General features: G+C 45.4%; 1 protein-coding gene across 8 annotated transcripts in view; it reads left to right on the top strand.

The window, feature by feature from the left end:
• The window catches only part of SYNJ1 (synaptojanin 1), a 191,692-nt gene extending 181,086 nt beyond the window's left edge, over nt 1-10,606 (top strand). For 6 of the 8 annotated variants that reach the window (XM_075335047.1, XM_075335051.1, XM_075335048.1 and 3 more), the window contains one exon: nt 8,850-10,606. In XM_075335047.1, coding sequence (XP_075191162.1) covers nt 8,850-9,647 — 798 coding nt within the window. In that variant the 3' untranslated portion in view covers nt 9,648-10,606. Of the gene's footprint in view, nt 1-1,985; nt 2,010-8,849 lie in introns of all 8 variants that reach the window. The other 2 variants (XM_075335054.1, XM_075335052.1) reach the window with 2 other exon arrangements.
• The last annotated feature ends 6,340 nt before the right edge of the window (nt 10,607-16,946 follow it).

The following is a 16,946-nucleotide window of genomic DNA, read 5'->3' as shown; positions in this document are numbered from 1 at the left end:
CGGCGGTGGCCCACCTGTAGGAAGAGGCTGTCTGACAGCCCGTTCTTGGGGTATCTTTTTACCCACCCAGGGACTGCTTTTGGACGTCCCACTGTCTGGGTCTCCCAATTAGGAGCGAAAAAGAAGAAGGGAATTTTGTTTACTTACCGTAAATTCCTTTTCTTCTAGCTCCAATTGGGAGACCCAGCACCCGCCCTATTTGTTCTTAGGGTTTCGTTTTTCGGGTGCACATGTTGTTCATGTTGTTTCTTAAGTTCTCCGATCTTGTTATCGGATTGAATTTGTTTCGAAACTGTTATTGGCTTTCCTCCTTCTTGCTTTGGTACTAAAACTGAGGAATCCGTACTCCTACGGGAGGGTGTATAGCCAGAAGGGGAGGGGCCTTACACTTTTAAGTGTAGTTCTTTGTGCGGCCTCCAGAGGCAGTAGCTATACACCCACTGTCTGGGTCTCCCAATTGGAGCTAGAAGAAAAGGAATTTACGGTAAGTAAACAAAATTCCCTTCTTTTACTCAAGCCATATTCAAATAATTAAAACACGAACAGTTTCGGAATTCCTTGCAAGGAAGTAAACCCGAAACGCGTCTGTGTTTTAATCTATTTTAATATGGTTTGAATAAAAATATATAACTTTTTTTTTATCTACTATGGATGTCTCTGCTGGACCCTATTTTGCCTACACCCATCCGTGCACCATCCTCAAAGACTCCCATCATTAAGGGGTGAGCTGGAATTAAGAAATTTTATTTCTTTTTGGGGTTTTTTTGTTGTTTTTTTTTTGCCATTACACAGTACACAGCAGGGACACATATATAAGATTACCTCAGTACAGGAACATTTATTTATTATTTATTTATTTTTTATTTTTATTTTTTTATTTTTTTTTTTTTTTTTATTTTTTTTTTACACACTCCTCCAATTGTGGAAATTATTATTCAAAGATCTACTGATTAAACTAAACTTTGATCATGAGAAAAAAAAAACCACTTTAATGCCGCCAATCCCGCTCATTTGTCATTTCTGACAGTCTGGTTCCTTACGATAAAATTGCCTTTCAACAGCCCTTACTAATATATGGTTGTTGGGCTGGTCATGGCTAGCAACTGTGCTTGAGGGTCAAAACCATGCTGTGCGAGTAGGGAGCCGTCCATACACATGTGAGTCGTTTTTAGCATCTGAAAGTAAAATAAAGTATTACTGTCCAATAAAAATTGTCTCTTTAGGAAAGGAGACAAACTCTAGCGCCACCTATTGGACGTAGCAATCCTAAAAGTCAAAAGTGGCCTTTTAACAAGCCTAGGATTTATGCCAGGTCAGAATCCCAATTTGCAGACACTGTTTTTCGGGGTGATTGCCCCTCGTCAGTGCAAAGTATGGGTGTCTGATCCGGCTTATGAGAAGCTATGTGAGGACCACTATTCTCCTTGTGGAGACCTGATAAACCAGTCTGGCTGCCAGTGAGGGGACTTATAGCTGCAATGCCCCTCTGGGAAATTTCCCAAAGGGGCATTGCAGCTAGAAGTCCCCTCACTGTACAATAAAATACATGCCATTTTATGTACGGAGCTTCCATGCAGATCTATGTGTCTCTATGGATACAGACTACTCTGCGCAGTCTAATCCTGCAGTTCTTCCTTCCAATCTGTCCTCTCCTTCTTACTAAAGTACACTTAGCTGTATGTATGGAAGGGTGTGAGATTACAGGCTGACTACACAGGGTTTGTTTGTAGTCTGTTACCATGGAGACACACAGGTCTGAAGAGGAGCTGTATAGACAAAACGGTAGGAAGATTTTTCGATCTATAATTTTTAATTTCCTTTTTAATATGATTTTAGATAAATCGGAGCAGTGTATAAAGCTGTGGCATAGACAGGTGTAAGGCTCTGTAGGGATTTCACATCTGCATTGTGAGCTGATTACTCTGCTGTTTATCGCTCTCTTCTCACCTCTTTTTCTTTTAATGTCTGTCTTTTTTATTACTTAGCAGGAGCAAGCATCAGGGTAACAGGTACCTCAGTAATTTACCCTACTTCCCATATTCCACCCGTAGCTTCATACGTCTCATGTAATAACCCAGATAACGCTCATTACCTCTGCAGTTTGCGGTCATGATAAAGAAAGGACAATCTATTACTACTGGGTGATCTCTAAATTCTACTCCTATATCAGAGATCTTTTCTTGGCAGTGGGATCTGTTGTCAGTTTGTGCCTGGATCAGTGTCTCCGGATGTCTGTGGTGTCGCCTCCTCGTGTGCGTGCGAGACTGCAACGTGTGAACAAGCCCAGTGTGAGACCTCTACTGTGCAACCTCGACTCTGGCCTGTGCTCAAATGGACCCTTAAAGGGGTCTCCTGCTTGAAAAAAAAAATATATCTTTTTAAATGTACTTAAAGGGGTTGCTCAACTTGTGTTTCCAGGGCCCAAGTGCCATTATGACACGGGACCAATCAGCACCGGCTTCCTTCTCCCCGCCTTCATATGGTTAAGTAATTAACTGTTAACTAGGTCTTATTTCATTTACACAGCTCAGGCTAGTTTCACACTTGCGTTGAACGGCATCCGTTGCATTGCGTTGTGTGACGGATGCAACGGATCGTACAAAGCAACGGAAAGCTTTTTATTTATTTTTTTTTCTTCCTTACAGTTTTACCGGCAGCAGACTATTGTGAACGATCAGATGATCACCCGACGGCCGGGCGCTCAGCTGATCGCTCTCACATGCCGGAGGCCGGACTTTAGGCACAATCCGTCATCCATACAAGTCTATGGGAAACAGCGGAATCCGTTAACGGATTCTGCTGTTTTCCAAAAGGGCAGATTGTGACGGAAGGAAAAAAACGCGATTGTGAAAGTACCCTCAATGTTATAAAATTGATACGGCTAAGGGTACTTTCACACTTGCGTTGTTTTCCTTCCGTTACAATCCGCCCTTTTGGAAAACAGCGGAATCCGTTAACGGATTCCGCTGTTTCCCATAGGCTTGTATGGGTGACGGATTGTACCAAAAGGACCTGCGTTGCTTCCGCTGGGCGACGCTCAGTTGCAACATGCAACATGCATGTGACGTTGTTTTGAGCAGTGGAATCCTCTAGATTTCACTGCGCATGCTCTTTTTTTTTTTTTTTTTTTTTTAAATCACAAATCTTATTTTGGCTCGCGGTGGCCGAACGTTCAGCTGAGCGCCCGGCCGTCGGCAAGTGACAGCGCTCAGCTAAGCGACCGGCTGCCGGCATGCCCGGCCGCCGGCAAGTGACAGCGCTCAGCTAAGCGACTGCCCGCCGGCATGCCCGGCCGTCGGCAAGTGACAGCGCTCACCTGAGCGCCCGCCCGCCGGCATGCCCTGGCGCCGGCAAGTGACAGCGCTCACCTGAGCACCCGCCCGCCGGCTGCAGGGAGCGCTCAGCTGATCACCGGGCGGCAGGCTGCAGGGAGCGCTCAGCTGATCACCGGGCGGCAGGCTGCAGGGAGCGCTCAGCTGATCACCGGGCGGCAGGCTGCAGGGAGCGCTCAGCTGATCACCGGGCGGCAGACTGCAGGGAGCGCTCAGCTGATCACCGGGCGGCAGGCTGCAGGGAGCGCTCAGCTGATCACCGGGCGGCAGGCTGCAGGGAGCGCTCAGCTGATCACCGGGCGGCAGGCTGCAGGGAGCGCTCAGCTGATCACCGGGCGGCAGGCTGCAGGGAGCGCTCAGCTGATCACCGGGCGGCAGGCTGCAGGGAGCGCTCAGCTGATCACCGGGCGGCAGGCTGCAGGGAGCGCTCAGCTGATCACCGGGCGGCAGGCTGCAGGGAGCGATCAGCTGATCACCGGGCGGCCGGCTGCAGGGAGCGATCAGCTGATCACCGGGCGGCCGGCTGCAGGGAGCGATCAGCTGATCACCGGGCGGCCGGCTGCAGGGAGCGATCAGCTGATCACCGGGCGGCCGGCTGCAGGGAGCGATCAGCTGATCACCGGGCGGCCGGCTGCAGGGAGCGATCAGCTGATCACCGGGCGGCCGGCTGCAGGGAGCGATCAGCTGATCACCGGGCGGCCGGCTGCAGGGAGCGATCAGCTGATCACCCGGCGGCCGGCTGCAGGGAGCGATCAGCTGATCGTTCACAATAGTCTACCGCCAGTAAAACTGTAAAAAAAAAAAAAATGGATTCCATTGTTTTGCAGCATCCGTTGTGCCACTATATGCAACGCATCCGTTGCATCCGTCACACAACGCAATGCAACGGATACCGTTCAACGCAAGTGTGAAACTAGCCTAAGTAAGGCTACTTTCACACTTCAGTCGTTTCAAATCCAATCAGGTTAGGCTAAGTTCACACTTCAGTTGTTTTGCATCAGTCACATGCGTTGCTTGACGCATGTGACTGATGCGTTGTACAACGGATGACAACGGTGACAAAGAAAAGAATTTCTTTGTCGGACTCCGTTGTATGCTGGGGGCGGAGCTCGGGGGGGGCGGAGTTCGGGGGCGGAGCTGAGGACGTCAGTGCCGCGGTCTGCATGGCTGGGGACAGGTGAGTGTGAGTGTGTGTGTGTCTACATCCGTGTGTACACATGCGGAGTGCGGGAGGGGGCGGAGCCGAGTGGTGAAGTGTCGGCCTCCTTGCACACTGTATCCAGGGTAAATATCGGGTAACTAAAAGCAAAGCACTTTTTGCTTGGTTACCTGATATTTATCTTGGATACCAGCTTAGCGCGGGCTCCCTGCACCCGTAACCACTGTAAATATCGGGTAACTAACCAAAGCGCATTGCTTGGTTACCCGATGTTTATCCTGGTTACGGGGGCGGGGAGCCAGAGAGCGCATGCGCAGCAAAATCCTACGGATCGTGTTGCTCAAAAAAAGTTACATGCTGCGTTGCTCCCACCCGGCGGTCAGTTAAATAACGACTGACCGCGACGCAGCGGATGCAACGCAGCATCATCAGTCACAATCCGTCACTAATAGAAGCCTATGGGGGAAAACAGGATTCCTGCAAAATATTTTGCAGGATACCGTAATTCCTCAAGGCTACGGATTGTGACTGATGCAAAACAACTGAAGTGTGAACTTAGCCTTAGTCTTTTTTTTGCTTTTTTTTTTTTTTAGCTGTCAACGGACCCAACGGGTGTGTTATTTCACAGGAATCCTGTGAAATAACTGATCCGTTACATCCGTTGAGTCCATTTTACGACGGATCTGTCATGATCCGTTTGTTTTTGGGACAGCCCAATGGGAGTGTCAGATATTTTGGTGACCTATTACTGTGTTTTTATAGGCCATCTGTGACAGTTTTTAGAGAAAAAGGTAGAATAAATGTTATAGCTAAAATTGTGTGTGGATTATTCCTATTGAGCCTATCTGGATCCTTGCAATGTGATTGTGTACATACTGGGCATGCCCAGTAGCAAACGATGGAATCCAGCACCATAAACTCCTGACGGATTGTGACGGAATCCGGCGCAGTGAGGTTTTTTTTTTGGTTTTTTTTTTGACGCTCCAAAAAACGTTAGTGTCAGTTCCTTCCGTCCAGCAGTCAATCATTCCACGACTGATGCATGGCGCTGCGGATGCAACGCAGGGCCATCAGTTGCAATCCGTCGTTAATACAAGTCTATGGGGAAAAAAACTGAATCCTGCAAAATCTGTTGCAGGATATCGTATTTTCTCAAGGCAACGGAATGTGACTGATGGAAAAAGACTGCAGTGTGAAAGTAGCCTAATTGACAGTGAGCGCTGCGGCTGCTGCTCACCTCCTGTTAATTAGGCTGCTTTCACATTACGTATTTTTTAGCATGCGTCATGAACGTGTTTTTTTTTTTTTTTTTGCTGCAAAAGCGGATCCGGTTTTTGCAGAGAACAACGCATGTGTTATTTTGCAGGATCTTGTCACTTGAAGTTTATGGGTGGGCATTGGAGTCATGTGATCGGGATTGAGGGGAACTGAACGTGAGACTGGGAGCCGGCATCTGACAGCTGCGGAGGCTCGTAACCAAGGTAAACATCGGGTAACTTGCTTGGATACCCGATATTTACCTTGGTTACGAGCGTCTGCAGCTCTCGGGAGGGGGCGGGAGGGCGGGGGAGAGAGGGCGGGAGGGCGGGGGAGAGAGGGCGGGAGGGCGGGGGAGAGAGGGCGGGAGGGCGGGGGAGAGAGGGCGGGAGGGCGGGGGAGAGAGGGCGGGAGGGGGAGAGAGGGAGGGAGGGGGAGAGAGGGAGGGACTGACACGCCAGGCTGGTTTCTGGGCATGCTCAGTAGAGCAAGCAGGATCCTGTCTATCAGCATGCCTGCGGTCACATACGTTTGCGTGCAGTATAGTCAGGATCCAGCAATTTGCAGTATTTGGAAGCAGCTCAAAAACGCTACAAGTAGCGTTTTTGAAAAAAGTTAAAAAACTGCAAGTCGCTGGATCCTCACTATAACGCACGCAAACGCAGGTGAACCATTGCAAATGCATTGAAATGAAAACGCATTTGCACTGGATCCGTTTTTGCATTAAAAAAACGTTCAGGACGCATGTTGACAAAGTGTAGTGTGAAAGCCGCCTTACTTAACCATATGAAGGCGGGGAGAAGGAGGTTTTTCCAAATACGAGCAGCAATGGATGTTGATGAGTGAAAATTGCAAATAGTACATTGGCGTGCCCAGATCGTGTTTCTTGAGACATGAGATCATGCACCCTGTACATTAACCGGGCTCTCCACTCTACAGTATTGCCGTCGACACTAAATGTGGTATTTATTAAAACCCACATGACTGGATGGCTAACATTACGCTAATTAGGTAAAGAATAGGTTGCAGAGCTCTGTTTTTGTTACCTATATTCACCAAATCTCCGCATAGATTTATGGCTGCTTGTCACCTGTAGCGGAAGCTTAAGAGCCGTTGAAAGGCCAGTTATATAAAGCTGCATTCCGTGAGCTCCCCCTGGTGGTGGCTTCAGGAAGGTAGAATTGTAACATTTAGCTCCAAGTTAAGCAGTGGATTAGGGGGTCTAAATGAGAATTAAGGAAACCCGAGTGTTGGCAGGAAAAACACAACATGTGACCAAGCTATTGGGTATAAGGTATTGGGGTTTGGGTTTTTTTGCCTAGACAATCCACATGCATCATCCTAAGGTTCTCAGATGGACATACACGTTGCATCTCCTGTGTACATTTCACCGGTGTCATTCAGTGTGATTTCCTGTGCCAGCCATTATATGTACCCGTGTCACTGGCATTATTGCGTCCTAGTGGTATCCTCGGTCTCTGTACCGGCTGGTTTCGCTCGGTATCTACATGGACGTCTCATGTTGTAGGTTGCTGGTGTAAAAGGCGATAGAGGTCCTGCATCTTTATCATGACTTGTTGCCTGCTGCATCACATTAACTTTTACTGCTGCACAAATCAGTGCTTCCCTAACGGAACGGGTGATCGTCAGCTTTGTCATCTCATATCCATGAATGAGCCGCAATGGTAGATAAGCTATCTTAATACAGTCACCAAATTCCAATATTGATGTGATTTTTTTTTTTTTTTTTCCTGTTTACATTTATCAAGTTGTTCCCAAAATCAAAAGTCACTCCTCTCCAAGGAATCTGCGATATCTTGCTGGTCTGCCTGCTCCTCTTCATCCATCGTCAATGGGACTGCAGCTGAAGTGGAGCGCTGTACTCTGCTACACCCGTCAGTCCCATTACCAATGAGGGGGCAGGAGTGTTGCGCTGGAGGGGGCAGGAGTGTTGCGCTGGAGGGGGGCAGGAGTGCTACTGTAATTTCGGCTACCAAGCGTCTAGTAACAGTGGCCAAGATCAGACTGCAGCATCACTGCACCCGTCGTGTGGCAGACCAAAATGATGGGGACATGCCAACCCTTTTCCATTTAGTTATTGAACACAGGGGAAAAAAAACTCTTGAATCAGTTTGTTTATTATTATTATTATTTATTAATAATAATATATATTTTTTATTATTAGTTTACCTATTAAGAAAAACAAAATATCTGTTTTATTTCTGGGTGTCTATCGACCGATCCTGAAGATTGATATCCCAGTTTTCACGAGTCATTAAAGCAGACATAATATCCTGACATTTCCTCATTTCACTTGTTTGCTTTACTGTATAGTCTGGGACTTGGTCAGCAGAGTGTGGGCAGGTTAATAACCGCTAAAGGCCTTGAGAAAACGGGATCTCAGCACTGTGTAAGGCATTGTATACAGCTCCTCTGTCACTGCCAGGATTGGAGCAGCTCATATTCTGTAGGTGGAGCGGGGCCCATTATGATGCCCAACTGGACTTTGTATCTGCTCATTCACAATATGTGTGGTGTGAGCCTCTAGGATGAAGAATGTCCGTCTCCTAAATGCTCACATACATGGATCTCGTTACCGGATTGTGCCCTGTATCCCTGTAACACTATCCTGTTCCTATGCTTTGGTTCTGTTCATGGGGTGCTCGTCATTTTAGTCTGCGCCATTCATGGTTTATATCGTGGTCTATGAGTGTCACAGATTCAGATGAAAGGAAGCAATCAAGCTGCAGCGGTAAAGGGTTAGTGACCATTTTATTTTATAGGGAAAAGTCTTCTTGTCTTTGCCTTTTTGACTGTCGGACCACCCAGAGCTTTTTGGATTCTCATCCTGGTTCTTGCATGAATATTGCATGAGGTAGCCGAAGAACGTCAAAAACAAAGACATGTCATCCATGTGGGGTGGTAGATCTTTTCATTTCTGTAGCCAGTGATTGGTGGTATCTTGTTGTATAGGATGGTTTTGGTTTTTTTTGGGATGACTGTGCTCCATGTTGCTCATTTCAGTGTTGGATATAGATGACCTACTACAAGTGTATTCTTCGGTATTCGCTAATCACCACACTCATTGTTATTTCTTACAGAACCAACCTAATGAAGTCGGCGACTTTAAAAGTCACTTTAACAACGATCCATTTGTGGACTTGGCATTCGATCAGCCCCCCATTTCAAAGCTGCCGGTGCTCTTCCACCTATCGCCACCATCCGTTTCTTCATCATCGTCAATCCCAAAGGAGACCATGCTGTTGCCACTTTCATCGGCAAATAATCTTCACCTCCCGAATAATCTGAACTGCATGCCTACTGCTGCTGCTGCTCCTCCTCCGATCCCGGCCCGTTGCGGTACTCGGGAGAGTCTGAGGATATCGCCCAACCCATTTCTCAATAACGCCAACACCTCGCACATTGCGAACCCATTCTCCGAAAGATCAGCAGAACTTACTAACCCATTTACCCCTCAGAACACCGCTCCAGCGTTTTTGCCGACCCTTATATTCGATCAGCCTCATTCTGTCAGCCAACCCGAGCTGCTTCAAAGCAAGCCAATGTTTACAGTGGGTCCAGCCGAAAAAAGTCTCTCCTTGCCTCACAACTTTTCCACGATGCCAGGCCCAAATCCTAAAGGTTGGGTAACTTTTGAAGACACCAACTTTATTTCAAACAGGTCACTGCCCAGCAATGGAGTGGAACTTGATGGACTCTCCGTACTAAACCCTTCTCAGAAGTCTGGAGTCGACAGCAACTCGAACACTCTCCCGGCGGGATCTTCACTCACTATGTCTTTAAGAAAGCCACCAGCCCCTCCACGCATCCCATCAAGAACAAGACTTGAACCACCCGCTACCAAATTGTCGGCAAACTTCTATTTTGCCGACCGGTAAACAAGACGTTCCTACTGACTTTCTCTGGCGTGCAATATGTTTACCCGATGGAGGAATGACATGGCTACCTAATGCAAACTCACCCCAAACCACTATTTAATATCTTCCTATCTTCCCTGTACGTCTGGACGACATTTCAAATGTAACTTTATTTTTGGGATTTTTTTTTATTGTACATTTGCATACTCTGAGGCCACTCAAATGGAAGCTGTGATCTGGCTAGGACTCATTGAGATGGGGTATCCTACATATAACCCAACCAAAGTGGGTGCAAGGGTCCTTGAAAATGTTCAACAGGCGGCCTTCGATTCTTAAATTGACGCCATTGAAAGTGTTAAGACCTTAAACCATTTGAGAAAGCTTCTTAAGGGTACAGGTTGTGTTATTGGGGGCTTGTCCAAAATACAGCTTCCTTTTTGCTCTTTATTTATTTTTTTTGTAGGAAACTACTATTATACGCTTTAAGTTTACTGCAGTAACAGGTAAACCACTTCATGAAATTGCCATGAAAGAAGGGCAAACTTGAATAGAAACCAAATGTGTGGGAGGCTTTACAGTAGTCTAGATGGAAAGATGATGTTTCAGAGGCTAGATTTATCGGTGAGCGATTTTTGAGCTTTCGCAGTATCATGGGTCAAAGCATAAAATATCGTATTGGTCATTTTGGGCGGACTGTGTGTGATACATCGAATGGTGCCGAAACGTATGCCCTTACACCCCCACCTGGGCAATATAAGTAACGCTTGGATGTACAGTGGAACCTTGGTTAACGAGAACAATCCGTTCTAGGACTGTGCTTGTTAATCAAGTTACTCATATAGCAAAGCAAGATTTCCCATAGCAAATCATTGCAATGCAGACAATTCCTTCCACAACTTGTGCAATCTCCCATCCTGGTCCCCTATTGTGCCATTCCACACATGCACAAACACAAGCACGCGCACACACACCTATTATGCTCACCTTACCTTCCATTCCATCGCCGGCCTCCTGGTTCTTGCAGTTCGCCACTACAGGATGTATATCCGGTAACCATCGCGACGAGGGAGGAACTTCCGCTGCCAGAGCGCTGACGTCAAAGGCAGTAGCCGCTTGCCTCTGATTGGTCAGCGCGCTGCCTTAGAGTAGCGGCTGAAAGCGGAAGTTCCTCCCTCGTCACGATGGTTACCGGATATACATCCTGTAGCGGTGAACTACAAGAACCGGGAAGCCGGCGATGGAACGGAAGGTAAGGTGAGCATAATATGTGTGTGTGTTTGTGTGTGTGTGTGTGTGTGTGTGTGTGTGTGTTTGTGTGTGTGTTTGTGGACTGCAAGAGTGGGTCGGAGCGCGATGGAAGTACGGAACCGGAAGTGTGTGCAGCGAGTATTTGCTCGCACAGCAAAGCATTGTTCGTAAACTAAGTTACAAATTTACAGCAAGCTTTGCTCGTTAAGCGAAATACTCGCTAACTGGGTAACTCGTTAATAGAGGTTCCACTGTACTTGAAAAAAATATCAGGTATTAACCCTTTATTCAGGCTACGTTCCAACGAACGTCTGACCAGTGCAATTGTCCATTCGGACCTAAGGTGGAGCATGCGCTAGTCTTCTATTTTGGATATGATAGTCCTAGTTTTAAGGACTGTCATCACCTGTACTCATCACCAATGTGGTCGATTGCACAGACCCAGTCACATCCGCAATTGTACACGATCTCAGCTTTCCTTGATTGTAAAGATATACTATAGCTATAGAAGGTGATAAATATTAATCCCGTGCTCTATTCTTATGGTAAAATAGGTCAACGTTGGCAATTATTTTCTTTCTTGTTTACGAGCAGCCATGAGTAGTTATCGAACGCTTGTAAATTTACATGCACACAATGCATAAGGTGGGCATATTGTTTGACATTGCCATATATAAAATTTGCAATATATTATAATGGGGCAGAGAACATGTCCCAAGCTAGGACACATTATATACCTCTGGCACAATGAGAGTTGTAGGTAGGCGGCTTTGCGAAACGTATCCTTCAATTACAACCAAAATTCCCATTGTCGGTAGGTGGCATCACCTACAGGAAAGGGTATCCCCCCCCTCACCCCATTAGGCCACGGCCCCATCATGGGAGCGCCACACCATCAGTGTCATCCAAGGGTTGATTCATCAGGACTGACATTATGTTTGTCATTTGAGGAAAATGTGTAAATTCTTAATGAATTTAATGCAATTTTTGTGCTAGGCATTTCCAAAAAGTTGTCAAAGCATGGCTTCAAAACACCAAGTCGCAGACAGTTTCACACCAGTTTTCTGGCACAACTGATTAATTTTTCTCCCTCTCCTCCTTACAAGGAATTTTTATATGGACCTGTAACATTAGCTGAACATTTGATGGATTTTTCCCATGAAATAGTTTACAAACGTATTTGCTCCAGTGAATACATGTACCTTTAAGACTGCACTCAGGGCCACCCATGATGGCTTGTTAGGCGATTTGTATAAAATGCTGTTACTTTCGAATGGGAAAAAAAGTTTGACTTGGGCTGCCCTAAGTAACCTTTTGACGTTTCTTTGGCTTTAGTTTACTAGTGATGAGCGGGCACTACCATGCTCGGGTGCTCTGTACTTGGAACTAGTAATGAGTGGGCACTACCATGCTCGGGTGCTCTGTACTAGTAACTAGTAATGAGTGAGCACTACCATGCTCGGGTGCTCAGTACTCGTAACTAGTGATGAGTGAGCACTACCATGCTCGGGTGCTCTGTACTTGGAACTAGTAATGAGTGAGTACTACCATGCTCGGGTGCTCTGTACTAGTAACTAGTAATGAGTGAGCACTACCATGCTCGGGTGCTCTGTACTAGTAACTAGTAATGAGTGAGCACTACTGTGCTTGGGTACGCGTAACTAGTGATGAGCTGGCACTACCATGCTCAGGTGCTCGTTAAGAGCAGTCTGATGCTTGGACAGACGTGAGTCGAGCACTCAAGTGTAGTGTAAGTCAATGGGGGCCTCAAGTTTCCCTTGGACTTCAATTATACTCAGGTGTTCTAGTCATGGACATCTGAGCATCCAACTTCTCTTAATGTAGGCCGAGCACCCAAGCATGGTAGTGCTGGCTCATCACCATTAGTTACAAGTACCGAGCACCCGAGCATGGTAGTGCTCACTCATCACTAGTTACGAGTATAGAGCACCCGAGCATGGTAGTGCTCGCTCATCACTAGTTACGAGTACCAAGCACCCGAGCATGGTAGTGCTCGCTCATCACTAGTTACGAGTACCAAGCACCCGAGCATGGTAGTGCCCGCTCATCACTAGTTACGAGTACAGAGCACCCGAGCATGGTAGTGCCCGCTCATCACTAGTTACGAGTACAGAGCACCCGAGCATGGTAGTGCTCGCTCATCACTAGATACGAGTACCGAGCACCTGAGCATGGTAGCGTGCACTCATCACTAGATACGAGTACCGAGCATGGTAGTGCTTGCTCATTACTATTAGTCTTGTGTAAAAGCACACAAGGTGCAGAGAAAATATGGAGCAGCACTCAGTTTGACAGAAATTGGATAAGTCGCTCTGACAGCTGCATTATTATTTCTTCACACTCTCTGGGGTACATTATGGATAACCACTGCTCTACTACACTCTGTATAACTGCAGCTTTGGAAAGGTCTACAGAAACCTTCTTTGTAGGATGCCATTACTAAGCTTTTTGACCATTTTCCATTTTACTCCACTCTATTTCTGTATATAATACTCCCACTAATCACACAATTGGTTCCCGCCTACGCTGTATCGGGATGCGGCACATATAAGTATGATGCACTTTATTTGTCTCCTTACATTTCAAAGCATTTTCTATTCCCGAGCTTCTGTACCGTGCCTGACTCATATAATCCTCCGCTCGTGGTAAAACATCCGTAATGCCAATTTCAAGCCCATAAACTTTCGCCAGCTGCGCCAATATTCAGGAAAACTCGCTGCTGACGGAATATTTGGTTGGTCACAATATGGCTGCATTTTGGTGCAAGTTGAGTAAGTATACGCTTTTATAACCCACGGTCATGCCATGTAATATACATACGGCACTGTATATACACACACTATGTATCCTAAACCTAGCCGGTAGTTTATATAAGTACACTGTATGGTTGTCTGGTCCAAATTCTGTGTTTTTTAGAGTAGAAACCTAAATTTACAGGTATGAATGCTTAATATATTCCATAATAATGTAGTGATGGGGTGCCTATATACATTCCTGTACAGATTTCCTATATCGGTCAGTGCACATGCGATTAAAAGCATTTCTACCCAATGTAAAGCGTTAGAGATGGAAAAGTTCCCTTCTGTCAAGTGTTAACTTTTATCTGTTTTCAGGGGAGCTGGAGGACATTATGGCAGTTGCCATAATTTACAGCAGCTGTTGCCGATTTTTCTTAAAATTGCTTAGTGTTTCTTATGGTAGCTGACGGGGGTCTGGGAAAGCTCAGAGGCCATGTTATTATAGTTATCTACTTTTTAAAAAATGGTTAAAGGGTATTGCACCCTCCAGGTGGGTTTTCCGCCGCCAACTTCATCATTTTTAGACATTAGGCGCAGCTTTCCTGGGACCCCAACTCAACATTTTAGAATGCATATATGTATGAGGGTGCAGAGTTTGGAGACACTTCAGTCCATACTTGGAATACAGACACATCCAGGAACCAGGGCACCCAGTGTCCTCCTTTTTTGTAACCTTATTACAGAAAAATGACAACGTTTCGGCCACACAGGGCATTTATCAAGCCATATCTCTTTTTCTGTGGCTTGATGAAAGCCCTGAACTGCCAAAACGTTGTAATAGTTCTGCACTAATCTAGTTATCAAACGGAGGAGGACGTTTTGTGCCCTGCTTCCTGGGTTTCTCTTGATGGCCTCATAGGCTGTCAGGTTAATGTCGGGATACTCGTGGCTGCTTTGTGAATCACAATCCTTGCCATTGGTTTATGGAGGCCTTGGGCACCTTTATGGCAGCCCTACTAATACCGCTCTGTACGAAGAGAAAGCATAGTATGTCCTTGATCATGTCCTTTCTGACTTTCTGAGGGGTTGTAGCCTGGAATAGTTTGCCATTTATCTGTCAGATTAGGGGATTCAATATCATAAATGGCCCCCTTACCCAAACAAAAAGCCGCCCTTGTATTCCGAGGACCACCATTAAACAAAAAAAATGGCCGCCATGTCTGGCTGGGTCACAGCTACCTCTGATCATGTTCTTTCTGAGAGGGGTTGTAGCCTGGAATAGTTTTGCATTTATCTGTCAAATTAGGGGATTGAATATCATAAATGGCCCCCTTACCCAAACAAAAAGCCGCCCTTGTATGCCAAGGACCGCCATTACGGTAAAACAAAATGGCCGCCATGTCGGTCTGGATCACAGCTACCTCTGTCATAATGGTCTGTTTTTGAGGAGCAACGACGCAGGGTAATAACCTGAATTTTAAAAGGTATTTTTGGTGATGGACAGACAAACCCAGCCCCCCCCCCCCACGAACCCCACCCCCCTTGAGTCCCAAAAAAGGTCAAAGCTGCTGTGGTGAATACGCGATAGATTTGAGAAAAATGGGTGACGCCAGTTGTGAATTCTGAAAACTATACCAGTCGTCACTGAGTACAGCGCTTAAAGTGTTAACAATTGGACGGATGTGGACGATTTATTTATTTTTTAAAGGGAGAAATGCTCGATATAAATATATTGATGGGTCACACGATCCTTTCTCTAATAAACCAAGCTTCATGTAGAAACAAAAACCGTAGGCCATATTTATCTACTCCAAAAAGAAAATCAGACACTGTTACCCATAGCAACCAATCAGAGCGCAGCTTACATTCCCTCACACTGCTCTGGAGGAATGAAAGCTGCATGCTGATTGGTTGCTAGGTGTCACTAAGCGATGACTGAGGCCTACTAACTTCTAGGCCTATCCAGCACATTAGATTATTATTTATTTTTATTTTTTAAAGTAATATACTAGCATGGAAGAAATATTTAATATATTCGCTAGATTTTTAAGGCCATATTTTGACTTCTAGATCATAGAATAAGGGGAGGGAGGGGAAATGTATTTTATATTGTGATTCTATCTTGTATATTTTCTAGAAAAGCAAATTGCATTGATGCTTCTAGAGAGCGGGGCTTCTATCTAGAATGACGTTGTGTAATCCTATGACTATTGTACATTATGTACGTATTTAATATATCGTCGTCGTCTGTGTGTGAATGGCCATATGTGTATGTGTTACTCGACCTTTATAAACATTGGCATCAATGATCCTGCTCATATTGGATTGTTGGCAGCGCTTCTCGATTTTAAAGGAATTTTCCAAGATCAGAAAAAAAACTAAAAACATGGCTGCTTGCTTAAACAGCGCCACACTTGTGTGCAGGATGTCGCTGGTATTGCAGCTCGGTTGTATTTTCTCAAATGGGGTTGAGCTGCAATACCAGATACAGCCTGGAAACAGAAAGGGGCGCTGTTTCTGGAACTTTTTTTTTTTTTTTAAAACCTTTTTAATAAGGGATAATGGGTAAAAAAAAATCTGCCTCTGTGGCAGTTCCCCTTTAAATCCATATTAAACGCCCTATATTGATCCTTCTTTTGGGGGAATGCAGCGTTAGTGTCTACCGGAAATAATTCTTGTGCTGATTTATGGTGTAAAAAATGAATTTGGTGTACAAAATAAAAAATGGCTACTTGCATTATACAGGTACAATTGGCGTCTTTTCTCCCCGTTCTGCCTTATCCATCGTACTATGGATGTGTAACCGATCCATACTCTGTTCTCGACCGCTAAGGAAATTGGGAGTGTTGTGTTCTAAAACCTGTGGTATACGTGATGAATTTTGTCAGATTTACATGGCTTCTGTGGTATGTGTATGAGATTATATACTGACAGGGTGTATCTGCAGTATTACAGTATCTGTACAATGTAACCCGTGCACCGTCCTGTGAAATACGTGGAGTGATGTTGAAATAAAAACAAAAAATGACTGATTAGAAACCGATTCATTCATTATTTGCACTATAGGGGGTCTCCCATAAAAAAAAAAAAAGTTCTAAATAAATTGGCCATTGTCTTGTTGTTATATTGAGAAGCCCATCCAGGAATGTAATTGGGACAGGTTATGTACTTCTAAACTCACAAAGGGATAGTTTCTAAATAGGCAGGGAAATATTTTACCTCACAGAAAGAATTAGCTGTGCAAATTGTGGAACTTAATTTTATTCCAAGATCTATTGATTTAAGATGGACGTGTTTAATAATGATTTTTTTT

Source organism: Anomaloglossus baeobatrachus, chromosome 2 (assembly GCF_048569485.1).
Source record: "Anomaloglossus baeobatrachus isolate aAnoBae1 chromosome 2, aAnoBae1.hap1, whole genome shotgun sequence".
NCBI classification, from domain to species: domain Eukaryota; kingdom Metazoa; phylum Chordata; class Amphibia; order Anura; family Aromobatidae; genus Anomaloglossus; species Anomaloglossus baeobatrachus.
The sequence above is the reverse complement of the archived record's forward strand: the minus strand, read 5'-3'. Positions and strand labels throughout refer to the sequence as shown.